The 22,714-nt window shown below is 40.4% G+C and overlaps 1 protein-coding gene across 5 annotated transcripts in view; it reads left to right on the plus strand.

The window, feature by feature from the left end:
* CREB5 (cAMP responsive element binding protein 5) overlaps positions 1 to 20,857 on the plus strand; it is a 416,145-nt gene extending 395,288 nt beyond the window's left edge. For 2 of the 5 annotated variants that reach the window (XM_082633029.1, XM_082633032.1), the window contains 4 exons: positions 429 to 752; positions 5,066 to 5,293; positions 13,767 to 13,875; positions 14,748 to 20,857. In XM_082633029.1, coding sequence (XP_082489155.1) covers positions 429 to 752; positions 5,066 to 5,293; positions 13,767 to 13,875; positions 14,748 to 14,911 — 825 coding nt within the window. In that variant the 3' untranslated portion in view covers positions 14,912 to 20,857. Of the gene's footprint in view, positions 1 to 428; positions 753 to 5,062; positions 5,294 to 13,766; positions 13,876 to 14,302; positions 14,374 to 14,416; positions 14,446 to 14,747 lie in introns of those variants that run through there. The other 3 variants (XM_082633031.1, XM_082633028.1, XM_082633030.1) reach the window with 3 other exon arrangements.
* Positions 20,858 to 22,714: the final 1,857 nt, after the last annotated feature.

Here is a 22,714-nt window from a genome sequence, read left to right on the forward strand (position 1 = left end):
AGGCAAAAATCTTTTATTTTTATGACTCATCATAAAACACAGTGCCATATCAGATGGGCCCTTTGTTCAGTGGTATTATCACATTGAATGGTTCCATTGGGTTTATACTTGCATTTGGCTGTCAGTAGGATATGATTAACAACTGGATAGTAGGAAATACCTTTTAGCAGAATATCTAGGGTACCCTGCTCATTTCCCGTGACAGTTGAATTAATTAACATTCATGGCTGACATTGATACTTCTACCTACCATAATATATATGAAAATTTGAAATTAATATAAAAGTCATACTGCTACCAGTAAAAAAAATGTTAACAATAGTACCATAAAATATTATAAAATTGAAAATATGAGCCATTTTGATTCAAAATCCCTATTGTGTACACGACTGACCTCAGTTGTCCCCTCTTGTTTTGTTCTGTTTCAGAGGTTGAAGGCTGCGTTGACTCACCACCCTGCTGCCATGTCAAATGGGAATATGAACACCATGGGACACATGATGGAAATGATGGGGTCCCGTCAGGACCAGACGCCACACCATCACATGCACTCACACCCACATCAGCATCAGACACTGCCAGCCCATCACCCCTACCCACACCAGCACCAGCACCCAGCACACCATCCTCATCCTCAGCCCCATCACCAGCAGAACCACCCACATCATCACTCCCACTCCCACCTTCATGCACACCCGGCACATCACCAGACCTCGCCACACCCACCCCTGCACTCCGGCAACCAAGCACAGGTAGACCTTTTTCATCATCTCTTTCTCCCTTCTCGTTAACAGTACAAGCTCAAATATGGGGCTCATTGGCAGCAACCTTGTTTGACAAGCCCAGGTGTTCTATCTGACACTCTGGGGGACTCTGTTCATTTCCTAAGAGGTAATGGTTACCCATAAGACCCTACCAGATCATAGTGTCTATAACTAATAAGGTAAATATCAGGTTTAGTTTCTAGGGGCAAACGTAAGCTTCAAGTTCTCCAAAATCTATTTTTGCAGTGTGTTATAAAGTTAACCCTAAAAAAGTAACACCAATGGAGGATTAAGAATTTAAGCTTTAAAGAAAGATGTGAATGAAGGATGAGAAAAATAAGTTAATTCTAACCATGGGTCTATCTGCAGTACTTTATAACATCATAGAGACTCAATTTTGTCACCTGTAAAATGGAAGTTAAATACAATGGGCAATCTTCTGAGTGAGTAACAGTAAATGTTAAAAATATAAAGGGTAACAATTTCAGGCAGACAAAGAGGCCTGGTAATGGACGTTAGGGTGTAAGGTGCTGTGTAAATGGTAAAGAAAGGTGACTCATCCCACCCAGTGAGAAATGTGTTGGAGGGAGAAGGCAGAGAGCCAGGCTCTGTAGATGATCAGTTCAAGAGGAAGGCCAAATCCCAGTGGTGGAAAGTCACTAGGAGTGGCTAGAAAGAAAGCCAGCATTAGACACAACTGGAAGAGGGTCGGGGGATCTGGCAGACGTTACACCACCCAGCCCAAGAAGAGAGGCGGGTCCATGTACCCGAGTGAGTTTTAGTAAGTGGTTGAAGGGCCTGTCTAGGAGCATAGCTAGTCCTAGACATTTTGGACCTTCAAGTGGGATGACCTTTGTCAGTTGCCTCCACCCAGTCAAACTGCCAGGTGGGTCAGAATGGTGTCAGAAGCTTGGGATCACACTTATTCATTGTCTGCCTCTGTACCTCTCACCAGGCAGCTTTTAGAGATCTTGCACCAACCCCTCCAACACACACCAAACCTGGACAGCCATCCACAAAATGTGTTATCCATAAGCAACTCTCCATTCAGTAGATAAGCTTATTTATTAGCCAAGCTTACTTTTGCAAAGTTCTTAGAGGTATTCTATATAGCAAATAAGAGTGTAGGCTTTGGAGTGAGAAAACTTTCATTCTATTCCCACCTTACTTGTTGTATGACTGTGGTCAGTAGATGAACCTCTCTAAGCCTCAGTTTTCCCATCTGTAAAATGGGGTGATAATAGACCAAGCTCATAGACCCTTAGGAGTATTAAATAAGAGAATGTTTTGCCCTTGGCACAGTTTTCAATACATGATAGCCATTATTAATTCCAAACCGAATAATGTGATAGAAGCTTAGCAAGTAGTTTAGCAATAAAATGCTATCCAAAGCACCTTTTTAGTCATGTGCCATAGTAGGACATACATTTAGAAGGGAAAAAGAAAACTATAATACAAGGTCAAAGATAGGCAGATAGATTCACATGTATACTTTTTTTTTTTTTAATGGATAGCATCAAGTTTTGGTTGCATTTGTGAGCGAGTTACTTCACAGACAAGCTTAACAGTTCATTAAATATAAAATCCATTCATTAGCTAATTACGAATTAGCCAATTGCCCTCCATCTCGAGTCAGTAAGTGGCCAATTGTATATGCAGTCAGTTAATTGCCTTTATAATTGGCTGTACAAAGTTGCTTTTTTATCCTGTGCTACTAAAAAGAAAGAGTCCAGGTTGGTCTTGTTGAAATTTGAACAACATCATTTAGACCATATTCAAAATGCCACTGTTAACTGTATTAACTTGGTTGATATTGAGATTCTTGTCATGTGGCCTAATTGTATGATTGTCAGAACAATAGAAGTTATTAAGGTCATCCAACTCTGAGATTCTAAGATGACTTGGAATAAATTCTGTCATTTTGAAATTGCAATTAATTATTTTTGATCAAAATTTTCAGAGCATCTGTGTCAACATGATGCCATTCTATTTATTTTACTGAACTATAGTTGGTTTATAATATTGTGTTAGTTTCAGGTGTACAGCAAAGTGATTTGCTTATGCATATATATGTATATATCTATATTCTTTTTTATTCTTTTCCATTATAGTTTATTACAAGAACTATGAATATAGTTCCCTGCGCTAAACAGTAAATCCTTCTTGTTTATCTATTTTATGTGTGGTAGTGTGCCTCTGTTAATCCCATACTCCCGATTTATCCCTCCCACCCCACCCTGACAGAATGCTATTTTAAAAAGATAATGATAGGTAACAATAATTATCAGAGACACAAATTCTGGTCTTAGGGTTGCATTTTCAATTTCTCCTGGCTTCTTGTGATTCTTTTGCATATAAGGATGTGACTTCAGAGTCCTGGTATCACTCCTTGGCCACCAGGAATTTCTCTTAACCAAACCACACCTTGACCCTGAACCTGGACTGCACCTGAAACCACCATGTAACTTACCCCTTTGGGTAAAGGCAGAGGAGAAGCATCAGGGGATAAAGGTTTGTTAACGTTAGTGTGGTAGAATACAGTATTGAAAGAGAGGTCCCTGCAGTGGAGATTAAAACCCCATTTTGCCTACTTGAGAGTCTTGTCTGGGGCTGGCAGTGAGAGATCACTAATTCATACAAAGAAATGAATGAATTTATTTCATTCATTTTTTTGCCTGTTAAGCCCATACTCCCAGTTTATCCCTCCCACCCCACCCCGACAGAATGCAAAAATAGCCAGGTTAGCACCTTCTTTCCTAGTGCTTTGCTTTGCAGTGGTTAGCTCAGAAGTTACTGCATCTGAAATGACTAGTGCTAAACGTTTGCCAATAAGGAATACATCTTCATCAGCCGCTCTGGTGAGTAAGATCTTAGACAGTTTATTTTGTTATTCCTCTGTGATTCGGAGGAAAGGAATTGCCAATAAACAGTTTTAGAAAATGTCTTTGCTTTAAACAAAATTACTGAGATGCAATCTAACCTCAGTCCTGAGACTGATTCTTTTCAGTTAGTCACGTTCGGTTTGGTAGAGTTTAGGATTAAAATATATCGTCAACCAGGAGTCATTGTTAGTGCAATTACAGTCGTTCTGATTGATTTCAATCATAGGGTTGGAATGTGGTAGAAAAGGTGGCTGGGTTTCATTTTTTAAACTTTTTGCCTGTTATTTCTGCGGGTTAAATGCCTCTTGTAAAACAACTTTATAGGTATTACAGCCACAAGCCTGAGTGAGCAATGAGAGGGAGGAAAAAAAAAACCACCACCACCCTTTACTGAGAATGAAGGGAAGGAGTGAAGTGCATTAGGGAAGCATTGGGTGTCCAGACTCATAAACAATCAGTCATAGAAATTTCACTAGGTGCTGAGTGTCTGCTGTATGAAGGGAAATAAAGCTATATGTGTGGGAGTCCCTAAAACCTTAGATGTTTTTGAGCCCCATGCAGACCTTACAAGGAATCTATGAGCATAGTAAAACTTTTTAATAAAGTGCTTTGCCACTCCTAGGATTTCCTTATAATGTAAGTATATACAACCACCCCTCCCTGTCAACAGACACGGTGTATTAACAGGGCTCAGTGCTGCATCAGGATGAACTTTCAAAGGCCCCACTTCCCAATCACCTAGAAATTCACCCACTCACCATATCCTGTAACTCCCTCTGCCTTGGTCAAGCTCTGAGGAGGAGACAGGCCCATTTGGAGTTCGCAGGTCCAGCTAGGCATTTGCAGTAAGAACTGTGAAATTGTGACAAAAGGATTTCAGCTGCTTTCCAGGCTTCTTTTGATAGGAGTCACAATGGCAGTGCTGTCCCAGAGGTGTGTTCTAGGAACATGGTTTTGACACCATTAGTATGAAAGTCATTCGCAACCTGCCCAGAAGGAGTTTTCTGCAGATGACAGAAGACTCATCAGTAGGGTGACAGTCACCCTGACCTCTGTTTTCACCCGTTGCCATACATTGGCACTTTCAGATTTTACAAGGCACCTTAAATAAAACATTTTTAACATCTGAGGGGGAAAAAATGTTTCTTCTATCATGATTCAGCCAAATGCCAGTCAGGGGAAAAAAATCTACTTGACTCTCTTTTCGCAGATCATCCCTGTATCTTACCAAAATATCATAGAAGATAGCGGGGTGATGCTTTTCCTCTTCATGACTGTGATTTCATTGTTGACGTCATTCTTAGAAAACAAGTGTAATGTGCTAACTAAAACAAGCGACTCCCTGTGTTTTGCATTTCAACACCTTACCCAGCCGTTCCTCCTCTCTCCCCGTCACCCACTCCCTCTCTTTCCCAGCAGGTTTCACCAGCGACACAACAGATGCAGGCCACCCAGACAATACAGCCGCCTCAGCCCACAGGGGGGCGCCGGCGAAGGGTGGTGGATGAGGATCCTGACGAGAGGCGGCGGAAATTTCTGGAACGGAACCGGGCAGCCGCCACCCGCTGCAGACAGAAGAGGAAGGTCTGGGTGATGTCACTGGAAAAGAAAGCAGAAGAACTCACCCAGACAAACATGCAACTTCAGGTGCAGGCCACTGTCTCTCTCCCCAGGACTCAAAGGCCCTGTGTAACATTGGCATTTCCTGCCCCGGCAGGCACTTGTTGACCTAAGCGCTAACACCACCCCTTAGCCCACAGAGCAACTGCAGGCTTATTCCTCAAGGTTTATTAGTTCCGAGACACTCTACAAAACAAAACAACCATTCAGTTTTACATCAGTCTGCTCTGAGGAGGGAAACCCTGCCCAATTAAGTTATAGGGCTGGGAGCAGAAGCTTGGTCAGACAGAGGTTCAAACTCTTGTTCCGTACCTACTTGCTGGGTTTAACCTCTCTGGCTCTCAGTTTCCTCATCTATAAAATGGGAATAATAACCTCATAAAGTTGTTGGGAGGAATAAATGAACTAATGTCTACAGAGCCGTTTGTACATAGTAAATCTTCACCCGAAAGGCCGCTCTTTATGTCCACTGGGTGAGGGGGTTGCTTCAGTTTACACTAGATTATCTATATTTTTGTTCAAGGGAAAAAAGGGAGGTTTGTGTTTATTATTTTGCTCCATAAGAAAAGGCATGTTTCCATCTCATTTTTAAACTTGACAAGATTTGAATCTTGCATGATTTTTGCTTTCCGTGGGTGGCTCAGTGGGGGGACATTTTATAACAAGGCCACTTCTAGGAGTTTTTGAGAACCTCCAGCACCTAGAGCTTCTCCAGCGGACTTCATGCTATACACATGACGCAGTTCAGGGCATTTGTTCTAACACGAAAAGGAGTGCACTGTTCACCAGCAGAAGAAAAAGCAAGTATTATATAAGTGACAAGCAGTCAGGTATAGCAGTAAAAATCGTGGATTATAGCGCTGGATTATATACAGTGCTTCCAGGAGCAGAGATAATGGCTAAAGAGTGGAGGGAAGAGGGGAAAGAATGCCTAAAATAGGGAGAATCTGCTCCTCAGTAGTTCATAGGTCACGTTCACCCCCCATCCTCTGTGCATCCTCAGAAAGGAGCAATTAGGGTGCCAAACCCCCCTTTGCATATTTAATTCCATTAAGTGGAAATGGTCTTGGGTCGTCCAGTGTACAAATTGAAATTATACAAAGAAAGTTTGGGTTATACATGGACCCACTGTTTGGGTTATACAGGGACTGACTGTCATCATTTATGGATGTTCACTCTCCCCCGCCAAGTTCATCATTCTTTTAATGATAGACATGAGAAAGAAACTGGGGAACGTATATAGCAGATATGGGGGAAGTAAGATAATAAATCCTCCCACTAGCTTGTACGAAGCTTGTGTGAAGTTGGAGACTCTGTTTTGTTACCCTCTCCCCCGACCACTTACCCCCTTTTCTAATGTCGGGTCTAGCATGGAGAGTTCCTGAGTGTCTGTACTCAGTATCTGTTGAATAAATGAATGAGCTCCCCGTCTCTGGAGTTTCCAAGAACTAGCTGCCTGACCACTTGGCAAAGATGTGATTTAAGGGAATCAAGCCGCAGAGTTTGGCTGGACTCAAACACCGCCGAAACCACTCTAACTTGAAAGTCTATAATTCTAGAATCTGGCAGGCATAGTAGTATGTGAGAAGCTTTTAGGTGGACATGGGTATGCATTTTTAATATTAATAATAATCATATTTTAATTTTTATGTGTACTGAAAAATGTAATCAGAACATCAAACCTTCAGTTTCACAGATATTTTTGGTAAGGACCAGGCTAAATCATTAAAAAATGAGTTAATTTGTACAAACATGTTAAGTAAATAAAAGTTCTGGTGTATGTGACCTAGCAAATATCACAGCAGTGGTTTTGTAATGACTGAAATGTGAGAACCCCTGGAATTTGCTACCAGTTCTGAGATCTGCAAGAGGACCATGAACAGGTACAGGTTTTCTCAATCTCAGCACTATTACCTTGGGGCTCAGTAATTCTTTGTTGTCTCCTGTGCAGTGTAGATACTTAGCAGTATCGACCTCTACCCTCTAGGTATCAGTAGCACCCTCTACCCCACCCCAAGTTGTGACAACTGAAAAATGTTCAGACAACAACAAATGTCCCCCGCGGGGGGCAAAATTACCCCTGAGTGAGACCCACTGACCTAGATGAAGGAGTCTTGAGTAGTCAGCTGACATGTAATCAGATGCGGACAAGTTTTTAAATCAGTTTTAACTAAAATGAGTCCTGGCAGAATGACCCCAGGGTATTGACCATCATTCTAGAGCCTGAAGACATGGAGGGGGTCATAGCAGAGAGCCAGGAAAAGTGAGGATACTGGTTTACTTTGATGTCAGATGTGTTCATGACTTGACATATGCATATATGTTATAGCTTTCACTTAACATATAAGGTACTTAACATATAAGGTATATCCTTTATGAGAACCTAATCTACTTTTTTAAAAGAGTATATTTTAAAACATGCTTATTGCCAGAAGAGAGACTTTTTATTTTTTATTTATCTATCTATCTATCTATTTATTTATTTTTGGCTGCATTGGGTCTTAGTGGTGGCACATGGGATCTTTTGTTGCAGCTCGCAGGCTTCTCTCTAGTTGTGGCACTCGGGCTCAGTAGTTGCGGTCCGGGCTTAGTTGTCCTGCAGCATGTGGGATCTTAGTGCCCCAACCAGGGCTCGAACCTGCATCCACTGCATTGGAAGGCGGATTCTTAACCACTGGAGTACCAGGGAAGTCCCAAACCTAATCTATTAATTTTCACATTTTTAGAACCAAAATGGGTAAGGATAAGAGATACTAGAATTCTAGCCCCTGAAAACCAGAAAAAAAAGTCCTATTGGGGCCACTCAACAGGCACCAATATTTTTGGTTGTTAAAGCAGTGCCTGAGGAAGGGACGGTCTCTGAAAAGACTACGTTGTTGGTATTTTCCAACCACTGCTTTGCTTCACAGGGACAGAAACCACAAGGGCTCCATGTTTTCTGTGATGCCGAGTGCTTTGCATCATGCCACGTGATGCTGGAGAGGATATGCAGATTCTGCTACCTTTGAATGACCCTTTCCCTCTCACTGGACCTTTGTCAAAAGAAAAAGTTGTCTCTCTCGAGGCTGGTCCAGTGAGCCAAACTTTAAGTAAACAGAAATGGAAGGTGCTACACAAACAAACTCCCGCCAAAAGGAATATCCAAGGTCTGGATGGCCAGCTGCCACTTTTGAGTTGTTTTCCAGCATAAATCTTCTAGTTAGGCTGCAGAGCTTCAGATTGGAAAAATCAGACCCGAGAAAACAAAATCAAACTCCCAGACTTCATTTCCTCATCTCACAACAAATCTCTACCCAAGAGTTCAACACAGGTATAGGAATTGGGGGAAATATTAGAAACCACCCAATCTGACATTTTATTTGGGAGAAACTGAGTCTCGGGGGACATGAGAAGTCTTCCTGAAAGTCACGCAACCAGCAAGTAGTAGGATGAAAACCCAAGCGAGTCTTCTCTTGACCTAACCCACTGCTCTGTGATCTTTCATTCTAGAAAGTTCTTCAACTATGAAGGAATCCCGATTCTTTTCTCTGACAGAGTGGCTGACATCAGCTCTAAATTCATCAACTGCTAATGTGGTGCTCAGTGGATTGTGTTCAATAGATGATACGGAAATCGTCTGGTCGCCCACGGAAATAATTGCTTTTCTTTTTCAGTGCAAAGACACATGGCCTAAGTCGCTGCTGAAATTTTAGACACACGAGCTCAGGTTTAGGACTTGGCAAGAGAATAGGCCAGATGGGAACTGTTGCTGTACAAATTGAAAGTCCTTTGTTTTAGAATGAACCAAACCTGGCCTCAGTTAATCTACAAGGAAAAAAAAAAAATAGGGGAGGGCTATGTGGCAGGGCTCATTTTGATAATTATTTTTTTGGCATGGACTACTGCTTGCATCAAAAAGCATTTGGAGTTTATCATATTAACAAAATGACATCCCCCAAAGCCAAAAACTGAAAACGTAGCTATTAGGAACTTCTTGGAGTTCTTGTTTAAAGTATGTTATTACAGTGTTGAATGTCTATATAAGGGTGCTACTTCATCCCAAGGCAACTTTATGGGTTTAAGAACAGATTAATCTAACTACATCTATACTCTTACAGTCCCTATTTAAATGGCTAAACTTTTAGGAGTAGCAAACCCAAACTAGTTGAGAAAAAAGAAAAGAATGAAGAGCTGATTTCAGCAAGAGAATCAATACTTATTATTAATACTTTGTTTTTGCAAAGTGCTTCTATATGAAGACCTATAGTTATTATTACAACCTACACAAGGGAATAAAAAAAAATTGGTGATTTGCATCGATTCATAATGCAAGGTAATTCAGAGTAAGAAAATGTCTCCAGAAGTCCTGGTGTTTATTTCCCTACTAGAACTGCATGCCACTTTTGATTTCTTTCATGCATTTTGAAACATTTGCTGTCTGGTTCTTCTCTTCCAAAATGTATTCAAGGTGATTTCTATTAATGTTATCTTGAAAAGGATTTTTATTTAAAATATAGTCTAGTATTTGTGCATTTCCTACATCAGTCGGTCTATCAATATGGAATGATGTCTATCAGTATCTATCAATATGGAATGTTTATGCATGTGCACAGCACACATGATTCACTCCGCTTCCTCTAGGGCAGAGATTCTCGACTGTTTTTAACCCAAATGCTCCCTTATGGAATCTGATGAAGGCTCTGTAGACTCTCACAATATGGACATGTACATGGACTTGAAATTTTGCACAAAAGTGAAACTGTAAATGTTGCTTTGGAATCTGCCCTGTTAAGATGTGGAAGTACAGGAGGTGCTAGGACTGGCTCCCTTAGGAAATATAAGACGATATATAAGCCCATTTGAGAATACCAAAAGCCATTAACTAGTGAATAAAAAATCAAGATGGAGACCTTCATTAGATTATTAAGTAATTAGCATTCTCAATAGAAGGCAATTCATAGAGTAAAAAACTATCTTGCAGGAAGTAACTAGAAAACTAGTCCAACCACCTTGTTTTACACTAGGTTGGTGTGGCAATTTGGGGAGCCAAACCCGATTATTCTCAACTCTCATTTGAGAGTTCCTTTTTCTGCTGGAAGCTGCCCCATGAATTTCTGTTGCTTCTGTGGCCCTTAGACTTTTATTTAGTCCTTATCAGTATCGTACTTATGTGTGCATGATCTAAGCAAGAGGGAGGCTGATTGTTCTTGTCTATGGAGAATATTAACTGGCATTCATTTTCCAACCCTAACATAGTTAAATAACATAATTACTAATATATTACATTAAGAAATATGTCCATATTCACATATATCTTTAAATGATGGTTAGTTGTTACAGTGCTCTCCAGGTTCCTACATTTTTACAGACCCTCAGAACTCCCAGGTCCTCAGTTTCTATACTTACAATGTATTGGTTTATTAATAAAGTGCTTTGCTGTCCATAGACCAAAACATGCCACTAAAATCACCTGTTTTCTATGGGGCTTTGGTTATAGACCAGGACACCACATACACTGTTTTGTTGTGGTGATTGGTGCTGTTTTATTGTGGCCTCTCATGAAAGCAACAGGTTTATCCTGAAATGGCTTGGGATATGCCAAGTATTGTAGGCAGTTAGCTCCTTGCAATTGTAGGAACCCGAAGAACGGAATTCAAAGTGTTTTTTTAAGGAAGGGGCAATGTACACTTCGAGTTTGGGGGATGGAAGACTGCCTAGAAAAGGTGTGACTTCCGAGGACTCAGAGGAGGAAGAAACGGAGACTAAAGTCATCCCCTCCAAGGCAGCCGCCAAGTGACATTTTTCTTTTCTTCCAGAAGTATAAGAAAGCAACAGAATCCTGTTCTGTTTTATTTTAAATACTTTCCTCATTTGTTTCCTAGATCACGGAAGAAAAGTATGGCTGGATTCACTAAGGACTGGAGCTTGACTCCACTTTCTTAGAACCATTGTCTACATTATCTGCAACTGACAGTTTCCCCTTAGGGTCCAGGTGTCTAGCAGTTGTGATTTCAGAAAAGTGTTATCTCTATAGTCCAAATACAAATCATGTCACATTTCATTTTGAGGCCAAATATGCATACATCCAAACATCTTAGTCTTCTTTTTCTCCTTTTCCTGTTCTGTTTTTGTCTGTTTTGTTTTTAACCAGGGGCTGCCTTCTATTTAATGGTCTAAAAGTAACTTTCTTTTACACAGGCTATTTTAAGCAGAGGGGGAGCTGGGAAAAGGAAGGATGGCTATCTGAATTTAAATGGGCACAAAATTAGAGAAAAATAATAGTGTTTAAGGCTAAAATAAATTGTCCTATAAATAAACTTTTCCCACTGACCCCCAAATTGACAAGGGTCACTTTCAGCTTTGATAGGGCCCCTTATCAACCACATTCATTTGGAGGTGGGAGGTACAATTCACCTTCCTGAATGTTCTCAAATTTAAGAGCACTTTTCCTGTGAAATTAAGTGATTTATTCATCATTAGTGCTAATTTCTCAGGCATTTAAAAACATTTTTATTGGAGTATAGCTGATTTACAATGTTGTGTTAGTTTCAGGTGTACAGCAAAGTGAATCAGTTATACATATACACATACCCATTCTTTATTAGATTCTTTTCCCATATAGGTTATTTCAGAATATTGAGTAGAGTTCCCTGTGCTATACAGTAGGTCCTTATTAGTTATCTATTTTATATATAGTAGTGCTTATATGTTAATCCTAGTCTCCTAACTTATCCCTCCTCCCTTTCATCAGATAGGCATAAAAGCCTTGTAGATGAGATTTTTATTATTTTTTTATTCATGCTACTCAACATTTGATTGCTTATAATGTATTTTGCAAATGAATTTGGAATTAGGAGGTATTCTTGGAAACAATTTTCCCCAAAAAAATTTTAATTAACTTCAGAATCCCAAACTTACTTTTTAGGTGATAAATACATGCCTCAAAAGCCAAGTTCATACTGAAGGTGTGGATACAACTTAATGACAGAAATGTTAAAACACCTTTTTCTGTGTACATGCTTTTGAAAAGTCTCCTCCATGTGGAGTATAATTGCATGGCAGCCACAAAGGAACATTGGCCAGAGAGAGGTATTATTTATCACAACTGTAAAATGGCTTATTTGAGGTAGTGCTCCGTTTACAGTTTACTTTTATCAAGTGGCAGCGCCTTGGAACCATCTGTTCCACATTTATACAGTTGTCCCTCAATATCAGCGGGGATTGGTTCCAAGACTGGCCTCAGATCCCATAATCCGCTTATGCTCAAATCCCATCCTCGGCCCTCTGTATCCGTGGTTCCACATCCTCAGATTCAGTCAACTGCTAGTCATGTAGTATTGTTATCTATTGAAAAAATCTGCACAGAAGTGGACCCGCACAGTTCAGACCCATGTTGTTCAAGGGTCAACTGTATTTGTAGACGATGGTGCCAAGTACAGTATTCCACAAACTATGAACCTATCTTTGTGAATTACTACATAAATTGGAGATTTGTGGCACTTACCTAAGTAAATCCGCAACACCCTGATATTGAGGAGGGAAAAAGTTTATAGACTGAAATTAGCCAAACTAGTTAATGAACCAATCAAATTAACACAGTCATGGCCCTAAACTTTATTGCCCTTGGCCTCCCTGGGCTGACCTGAGGACCGACATTTGCTCCGTATGCTTCCATGCTTCCTCCTAAGTGGTGTCAGGCAGAAGGACATGCTCTGTTGAACTGCAGCCCATGAAGAACTTCTTTTGGGAAATCGGCTCATTCTGAGGGCGTTTCAGTTTGAAGCCGCTCACCCTGCCACACAGTCCCTCCCCGTGCCTCACGTTCACCTTATATTCGTGGTCAATGTCAAACCTGAGCCTGTAAGATAGCATGGGGACTTCCCTGGCGGTCCAGTGGTTAAGACTCTGCCTTCCATTGCAGGGGGTGTGGGTTCGATCCCTGGTCGGGGAGCTAAGATCCCACATGCCTCGCAGCCCAAAAAACCAAAAAAAAAAAACCAGAAGCAGTATTGTAACAAATTTCAATAAAGACCTTAAAAAAACATGGTCCTTGTCAAAAAAGACAGAGTGAAGAGAATTATTATGAGCTAAATTTATTGAGCGCTTCGTACGTGCTAGGTATTGTTCTGTGTGTTTTGCGTCTGTTACCTCACTTAATCCTCACAACAACTCAAAGAACTTTGTACTATTTTCATTCCCATCCAAGGTTGCTGGAGCCTAGCTGGGTTATGTTACCTGCCTAGAGTCACCCAGTCAGTGTAAAATGGAGGGTCCCACCTAAGTAACTTTTAATAGGATTAAGCTCTTGCGTTAAAACCTAGTCTCTTCAGAAAGCTCCTGGTAAACCTGAGGGCCAAATCAAAGGCAAGCTACACATTTTCAGGTGAATACCGTTAAATAATATTATTAATGTCAGTCAGACATAACAGAAAAGAAGTGTGCCAGTTACATTGTTGAAAGTGCACGGGGCCTTGGGTTTGTATTCTCTGGTCTTCTTAACATGACTTGGATCTCTTTCCAGAATGAAGTGTCCATGTTGAAAAACGAGGTGGCACAGCTGAAACAGCTGTTGTTAACGCATAAAGACTGCCCCATAACAGCCATGCAGAAAGAATCACAAGGATATCTAAGTAAGTCATTGACTTTTTTGCTTTTTTTAGTGTCCAGTTTTCTGCCACCAATTTCTCATTGGATTTATTGAAAGAACAAAAGTAAAGCATAGACTGCACACCCAGGTGGATATCATGCTAGAATTCTTGAGTGGCTGCCAGACTGCTGCACCAGAGGGAACCCTTCTTTTCTGACCCCATTCATCACCATGACCGCCACCTCCTAATAATTTCTGGCATTTCACATTGTAAAATCCCACCAAATTCCAATTCTGCAGCCAGTAGGAGCCCAATTACTGGTGGGCTAGCAGTCTTTTATGGGCTGGGAAACAGGCTTTGGGTGAATTATATCCAATGCCTCAGGATATGCTACATGTTATTCACCGGGCTGAAAAGCTAGTGACCTTGTCTCAGTTTACCAATATGTAAAGTGGATCTGTTTTTCTAGATCCCAATATCTGCACCTGGAATGTCAATAGGTTCAATGCTAATTGAGTAGGGGATGGCGGAAGAAGCGGGGATTCATGGCTGAAGGTCAATTTCTTTTCAAATAATTTTTTAGATTGAGCAACACAGATTCTCCCACCACATGTGAGTATTTTTCCACATTTGATATATGGATGGCTCTTTGAAAAGACAAGATGGGGACTTCACATGCCACGACTTAAACATATCAACTCATGTTGCTGATTTAGAAAGCATGGCTTTGCTTGTAGCTATAAACTGGGAAGGCATAGCTTTGTGACTTTAAAGTTTTGAAATTAACCTCCAGGAGAAAATGTGTGAAACGCTCCTATTTCTAGCAAGCATCTAGTAATATTTTTTGAGTAGTCTCCAAGTCCACCCAGAAAAGAGCTATATTGGTGTGTGTGTGTGTGTGTGCTTTTTCCTAGGTCCAGAGAGTAGCCCTCCTGCAAGCCCCGTCCCCACGTGCTCTCAGCAGCAGGTCATCCAGCATAACACCATCACCACTTCCTCGGCCGTCAGCGAGGTGGTAGGAAGCTCCACCCTCAGTCAGCTCACCACTCACAGAACAGACCTGAATCCGATTCTCTAAAATCCGAGGGTCAGACCTTGCCTCCAAGGAGAGCTGTCGCATATCCTGCGTCCTTTCTTTCAAGGGCATTTTTAGAATTAACTCAGACCTGGAAGACTCCTCAGCCCTTCAAAGACTGGCTTTCATTTTTATAGTTACTATGGAAATGTTGTCTTTTATACTTAGTTATATAAGCAAAAAAAGGGAGTTATGCAATTAATAATCTATCAGCTTGGGAAATGCTTTGGTGCTTTTCTCCAATTTTCTGGTACCAGTTACTTGTTTATAAACTGAACTCTTTCTGTATATAGTCATGGTTTCATTCTTATCAGTCCAACCCTTTGCCTGAAACATTGAATCTTGTTAAGCCACAGCTTTTAGCCAAAATGAGGCGTACCTAGCTGTCCAGTACACAGACTGCAAGGCAACTGGGGGAGAAGTCTGATGATGTCATGGCTTATGTTGAGTTGGCGCTATGATGTCACCAGAATCCCAGATAAATGGAGAGCCTTTTCCACAACCCTGTTTCTCTTACTATAAAAAAAGTATAAGCTCCATTGATGTCCAAATAAAATCAGCAAGCATCTCACCACCTCTCCTCCTACTCTTGGTCCACTTCCTTGAATGCCCAATTTTCCTTTCCATTTCCACTTTTACCTGGGCTCCCTATTGACTCTTTATTTTTACTTTCTTCTGTTTTATTTTTTCCCCTTTAGCGTTGCATGTAAAGAAGAAAATAATGTTTAAAGGAAAAAAAAAATGCCAATGTGGACCTAGCCATGGCTTCCCTTGCCCCTGACCCATTCAACTCTTGCTTTTTACAAAAGAGTAACCGGGAGATGTTTAATGCGCCTGGTTTAATGTTTTTAATAATCAGAGCAAATAAAAGGTGGCTTAGCCGTAGGCGAAGCACTGTTGAATGCCAGCTGTGGAGACACTAGGGAAGGGAGCTTTATAAGCCTCAATTGTGAAAGTCCAAATTATGATGCAGGGCTAGAATATCATACCCTCGAATTACAACTGGTTTTATATGGCCTGTCTATAATGTTGAAAATCCATGTACTATATAATAATTCAGAAGGGCTCTATTCACTACACAGATTACGTTGTTCAATCATTAGCTGCTAATAGCCTAAGATATATTATTATTTTTTTCTTAAGCCTATGGAACCGTCTTTGCTGTTCTGGTGAGTGAAAGTAGACGAACTACTGGAGGAACAGAGAGAGAAAGAAAACCTGATGTTTCCATGGAGGTGCTTTCAGCCCTCCCACAGCAGTTAAAGCACTCTGGCTGCTCAAAGTATCCCCTGGATATGGCTGCTCCACTCTTCTGAATAATTATGATTTATACTTTCAGCAACTTTCCTGGACTTGCTCATTATAAAAAGCAGATAGTCCAAACCACAGTTGTGCCTCCTTGAAACAAGCCATTCTACTGTGCTAAGGGTTTACTATCACATCTCACAAATAACTGGGGCTGATGTTCTTCTCTAGTGGTCTAAGCAGGTGCTGGTGTTTCATCTCCATTTGAATGCTTGACCTCCAAACATGAGTGTGTGTGTGTGTGTGTGTGTGTGAGAGAGAGAGAGAGAGAGAGAGAGAGATAATGGGATATAAAAAAATAGTATTTTACAAAAGGTGTAGCTTTTATAAGAGTTTGGAAAAGGGAAGGATGTGTTTTTTTTTCTCTCAGTATAGTGTAAGAATCTATTTTGGAGAAAAAAAGAAAATATAAGGGTCATGAAGCATGGTTTTTATAATTAGTTTCAGTTTTATCTAACAACTTACTTTTTAAATCAATATTTATCAACAATCTTTTCATGTATGCAGTGCTTTCAAAAAGAAAGTTTTGAGTTTCCAGGGAAACGCATAACTTGGATATATGATCTAAAAAATCAAAACAAAAGAAAAGCAAAAAAAAAAAAAGAAAAAAAGTGCAAACAAGAAGAGGATTTTCTATTATATTTTAGACAAACATATCATTTTTAAGTATTTTAAATACTGAATTCAGTTGTTTTGTTTTGTTTTGAATCCCAGCTGTAATAGCTGAATGGTTTAACCTAACTGGCTTCCTAAGAAGTTTAAGATTTAGCTAAAAAAGCAGTTAATTCTTGTCTCTATTTTGAAATCAAAAATGATTTTTTCTAAACTCCTTCCTAGGACCATTTATGTGTCCCCCTAAAAAGGAGAAAGAGCTCATTGAAATATTTGTTCGGGTTTTTTAATTTTTAAATTTTTTTAAAATTTTTGTTTTGCTTTAAGTGAAAAATATTTTCTTTCTTTACTGCATGCATAGCACTTAATGAAATGGATTTTTTAAAAATCCACTGGTGATATCAGAATGTCCAAGGAGTGGGCTGTTACTAAAATTATGGTTTACTTTACTTCTGTTCCACCTCTTAATTGAAATATTTAGTTGTTAAACCGAAAGCCTCTGCAGTTAAGAACTTGCCTGAGTTTTAATTCAGCAGCTTGATGGTTTGACTGATGTGCATTATATATAGCTCAATTATGTCTGTTTTTTATGCTAAGAAGGCAAACCACCACACACAGGTTAGCAAACGGGCCTCAACGTATAATTAGAATAAACTGTCTTCTTATTATACTCAGGGCCTTTAGGTATGTTCATTAGCAGTGTGGAAATACAGTGAATGGAGGATGCCAGCAAGTTGTCAGAGCTTCTTGAAATCCTGAACAGAAAGGCTCATTGGTCAAATCCAACACTCGACTTATCAATATTAAATATTTCACTTGAAGGCCTAGCTTTCACCAGACTGTAGAATAATCTGTCTGCCTGAAAATCTCTCCATCTTGTCCCACACTTTTTGCCAAACTGGGGAAACATTCTGCCCCGTTCTCCTCTCCCACCCAGCTACTGGGTCATCCATCCATACGGTCACAGATCAGCTGCTCTGACCTTCAGAGCACCCATCCTGAGGAGGGAGGGCCCTCAGCGCAGCACTGCCTCTCCTCCTTCACAGGTGGGTTTTTATCAGCAGGATCTGCTTCTAAAGTCACTGCCAACCTGCCTGGAAACTTCCGCAGCGCCTCCCCTGCCTCCTGTGACAGGAATTAGCAGCCAGGATAGGGACACCTGATAGCGTTTCTACCAGGTCAGTCCTTACCTACACTGAGGCATTTCCATCGTAATTGTTTCTCCTTAAGACATTTCTGAACATATGCCAGGACAGGTAGAGTGAAAATCCTCCCTGTGCATGGACTCGTTTTAACGCCTGGCATGAGGTCGGATGTTTTCCCTTTTCCCTTCCCCTCAGCCCTCTCCTATCTCCACATCAGTGTTTGCCAGTCACAGTCTTAACACGGCCCATGGGGATGAGCAATTTGTGTACTGTCACTGCATGCCTTCTTATCATTAGGGTGACTTACTTGGAGCAGTTGCTCTTTGGAGCCTGTAAGGTCCAAGAAATCAAATGCCGTGCATGTTCCGAATAGAGGGGCATCCGTGGTGAATGTGCAGGTGGCTGTGGTCTGTTAGTTCAGAAAATTGTCGTGTGTTAGTTGAGCTTGTCATTAAAATCAACCAGCTGCCATAAAAGACCAGCCTTTGGCTGGGGGTTTTTAAGCATCTGTAACTGCTATAAACCTAGCCGTCCAGTTAGGATAGAATGTGCTTCTTTCTGGTTAATAAAAAAACATCTAAGAAAATATGTATGTATGTATGTATGTGTGTATACAGTGGAATTCAAGGACCAAAGCAAAATTTGAACAGGAATCTATTAATTTAGAATTTTATAAGATATTTATTAATAAATGTTATTTTTAAACATTCCATTTGAACAATATTCTTCTGTAGGATCTACTTGTTTTTAAAGGATTAGTTCATAATAAACTACTCTAGTTGTGTGTATCTTCATTTTACAGGGTTTCAAATGGCTAGTCTCCATCATTTGGTGGAAATGTTTGTTTAGACCTCTGTGCATAGAAATTTCAAGGATTTGTATTGCTGTGAGTTATTTTTTAATCTATGTTCGGGACAGTTTTAAATCATCTATTTCTTTTTTCATTTTTAAAGTAAGCTCTTTCCTTTAGGAAGCAGAGTTCAGCTAAAGGGAATCAGTAACTATAACTGGAACAGCTCTCTCGTAAAAGTGTAAAAACAGCTTCATCTCTGCTTCTCCCCACCGCACCCCAACTTCCCAGAATGCCTTGCACTATTCAGCTTCCTTAGCGCTCTTCTCGGCCCTTCCCAAACCGTGCGCAGTAGCTTTAAGCCATTCAAGTTCCATTATGCAGTATATCTGAGAAGGGAAAGTAAATAACCCATTTAAATTGGAATCAAATCGTGCCTATGCGAACAGTAGCAATTTAGAATCACTCTTCTGCTTTTAAAATAATTTATATTTTAAAATTGCACTTTAGCATTTGTAATCCCCGTCAGTTTCTCTCGTTCTGTTTCAGACCTCCTCCCTGCCCTTAAACTTGCCTTCACCCTCCCCTTCCCAACTCCCCCATGCTTCCTCTAAGGCTCTGAGCTGCATCATTTAAAATACTTCACGGAATATTTGCACCAGGTACATTTGCGTGCGTTCACCAGTAGCATAGCCAAGACGCGTTGCTCACATCAACCTAGATGAAGCCTGCTACGAGAATGCCAAGGAGAAGGGCCAGTTTATACTTTCTCCCTTTATTCATAGCATGTTTTTAAAAAAATGTTATATTATGCAACAGATGTGAGGGAGCAGCTATGCTACACTTAGGAATTTTCTAACTTATCCTCCAACCAAAGTGTGCTGAATGAGCCAGGAGACATTCTTTTGTGCATCACCATGCATATCAGACTGTCATCCTCGCCATTGTCTCTCTGGGCTGCTGAAAAAAACCGGTGACCCTAACTATTTCATTCCTAGGTCTCAAAACTAAAATGTTGCCTTGTACTATAATTAGGGACAGCACCTCTATTTTACAATTATAATCTAAGAAAGGACAAGAAGACACTGAAGCAATAAACTTACAAGTAAGATCCAATACCAAAACAAAGAAAACAAAAAAAACCCCAGCTCATCATGTTGTGAAAATGAAAAAGTGTATGTCCGTTCAAAATATTTTACTATTTCTTGTGGAGTTTTTCAGTGATGTAATGCTTATAGCCAAATTGCTTAAAGAGTGTTTATATATTTTTTTCCTTATAAATTGTCTATTTTTTAAAAAAGCTATTTAACCACAAGTTGAAGAGGCGGGGTAAGGCCAAATTGCCAGCATTTCTTAAAAGATTAATATTCTTAAGTGGCACTCTGATACCTTTCCAAGCTTATCATGAGAGGGGGGATCAATAATTATCAGCTGTTATATTTAGACCAACTTACAATATCTAGCTCATTAGAAGCCAGGATTTAGAAAGCTCTTCTTAAGCCATTGAAGATTTTCTTGCATTGTGTTTCATCTTATAGAACTTTATAGGATTTTTTTTTTTAACAGAATCATTTTAGCCTCAGGACTGAGAATGTGGAACCTGAATAAATTAGCTTTAAATACACCATTAAAATCTTATGCACAATAAGCTCATTAGAGTCTAGTTTGCTCCTTTAGAATACCAAGGCTATAGACGCTACGGGACATGATGAAAGGTATCAGCCATGCTGAAGTGGAGGGGGTTTCAGAGAAAGGACCCTTCCCCACCAGCCAGCCAGTAGAACAGAACTGCTCGCCCTCTTTCCTTCTATGTTCTGCTAAATCACACCTGCCTCATAGAGAGAGGGGTTCTGCCTTTGAGGTTTGTCTTGGAGAAAAGATAAGCTTGAAATGTTCTCCCTGGAGAGGACATGGGATTTGGGATCTTCCGAAAAGGCCCAGAAAAAAATGGCTCAGTTCAAACACAGTGTTCTAGGACAATTGGAATATAAATATTGTCCAAAAGAGAGAACTAAGAGAAAAAAGGTTAACGTTGTGCAAAGTGAGTGTTAACTAAGGAAGTCCTCAGAAAAGGTGCTGTCACTTTAAGTTCTGGACTCCGTGGGGTGGGGGCGGGGGGGGGTTGTTTGTAATTGTAAACAGCGAAGCGTTTGTGTGTGTTTGTCTGTTTGTAAAGCAACCACCTTCCTTACTGGAAGGAGAAAAAACTGGGGGTACATACATGTAAATACTTGCAGCAGCATTTAATATGTTTAATTTTATGTTAAGCTTTTTGTTGCATCGTGAACACATTTATTGTTACCAACGGACAATGAGTTCATTAAGACTGTTGAACTAGGTCAGATTTTTACATCTCTTTCTAGCAAGAAGAGACAAGATGTTGTGCATTTGTACAAATGTTAATAATATCACTGCAATTCCAATATAATAAAGCACTCAAATGCAAATAATATATGTACCCTCTGTATGATGAAATTTGGGTTGGGGGTAATGACATCTACTCTGCACAAGATCTTATTCGTGCCTCATAAACCAAGGCTTAGGCTTTCAGGGTCACTATCATCTAGGGACAAAAGCAGGTGAGATTTTCTCCTTCCCAGACCATCACTACTCTCCCACTGCCTCTTCCATCCAACTTCCCAACTGAGGCCACGAGTCTAACACATTCACAGTGGGTTTGGCCACATGACTTTGGGATCAGCAGATTTTAACAGTCAAGAAACACAGCCAGTGTAAATTCATGTTTAAGTTGTGTCTGTGAACGAAGAATCACACGCTGGCTAGTCTGACAGTCAAATCCTGGTGTTCTTTGTTTGACCTCCAGAGAAGTCCTAAGGACAGGCTTAGCCCAGTATGCATGCACTCTTATAAACATTAACCCCCACCTTCCTCTTCTTCCTGCCTTCCTTCCTCTTCCTTATTATTTTTCTAGTCATGTTTCTCTTTTTCTTACACTCAATCTGATCCATCAGCATGGCCAGAATCCAACCATCCTTTATCACCAATTTTACTGTTGCAGTTCGGTCCAAGCTACCAGCATCTCTTATCTGGATTAGTGCAGTGCTTTTCTAACTGGCAGCCACAGGGAGCGTTTGAAAATGGAAGTCAGACTGTATTCCTCTACTACTTAAAACCGTGCAAGGACTTCTCCACTCATTCAGAGCAAAAGCCAAATACCTTACTATCAAGTTCTATAAAGATCCCACCTGACCTCACCCTGTTCATTCTGAGTTCATCTCTTACCATTTTCCTTCCCCGCTCACACCTCTCCAGCTCCATTAATATCTTTGAGGTTCCTCAAACATCCTCTCACTATCCACCGGAGAACCTTTTCACACACTGTTCATTCCCTCTATCCAAAATATTCTTCCCCCAGATGTCAGCCTAGCTCCCTTTCTCATCTGTCTCCCTCTCAGTAAAGCCTTTCTATCCTACATAAAATTATATCACTCTCACTCTTCCTTCTCATCTGCCTTGCCCAGACTATACTTTCTATAGAATTTACCTCCATCTAACATAATTTATATTTAGTTGTTTTTTTTTGTCAGTCTCCCCCAAGTAGAATGTAAGCTCCACAAGAGAAAGGGCATTTTCAATTTTCTTCACCCTTGCAACCCAAGATCTAGAACAGTGGATACACAATGGGCACACAGTAAACATCTGCCAAGATGGTGATCTGTTATTTCCTTTCTGCCTTCTCCTTTATTATCAGAATGCTCCAACCCATCCACCTGGTTCTGTGGCCAAAGCAGTCCGATTTTAAAACCAAGTACCAGGGCGTGTCATCTGACACCTAGCCTGACCTTGGGACAGGATATTTGAAATTGGGACAGAAACAACAATTTGGGGTATGGGGTGATGATTGCTGTTCTAATGGCAATCCCATCTGTTACATTTGCATTAGGACCACAAAGTACACATATGGTTCCCAAGAGAGGCTTTGTAATACCCATC

This window comes from Mesoplodon mirus (genome assembly GCF_964341445.2).
Source record: "Mesoplodon mirus genome assembly, chromosome: 9".
Classification (NCBI taxonomy): domain Eukaryota; kingdom Metazoa; phylum Chordata; class Mammalia; order Artiodactyla; family Ziphiidae; genus Mesoplodon; species Mesoplodon mirus.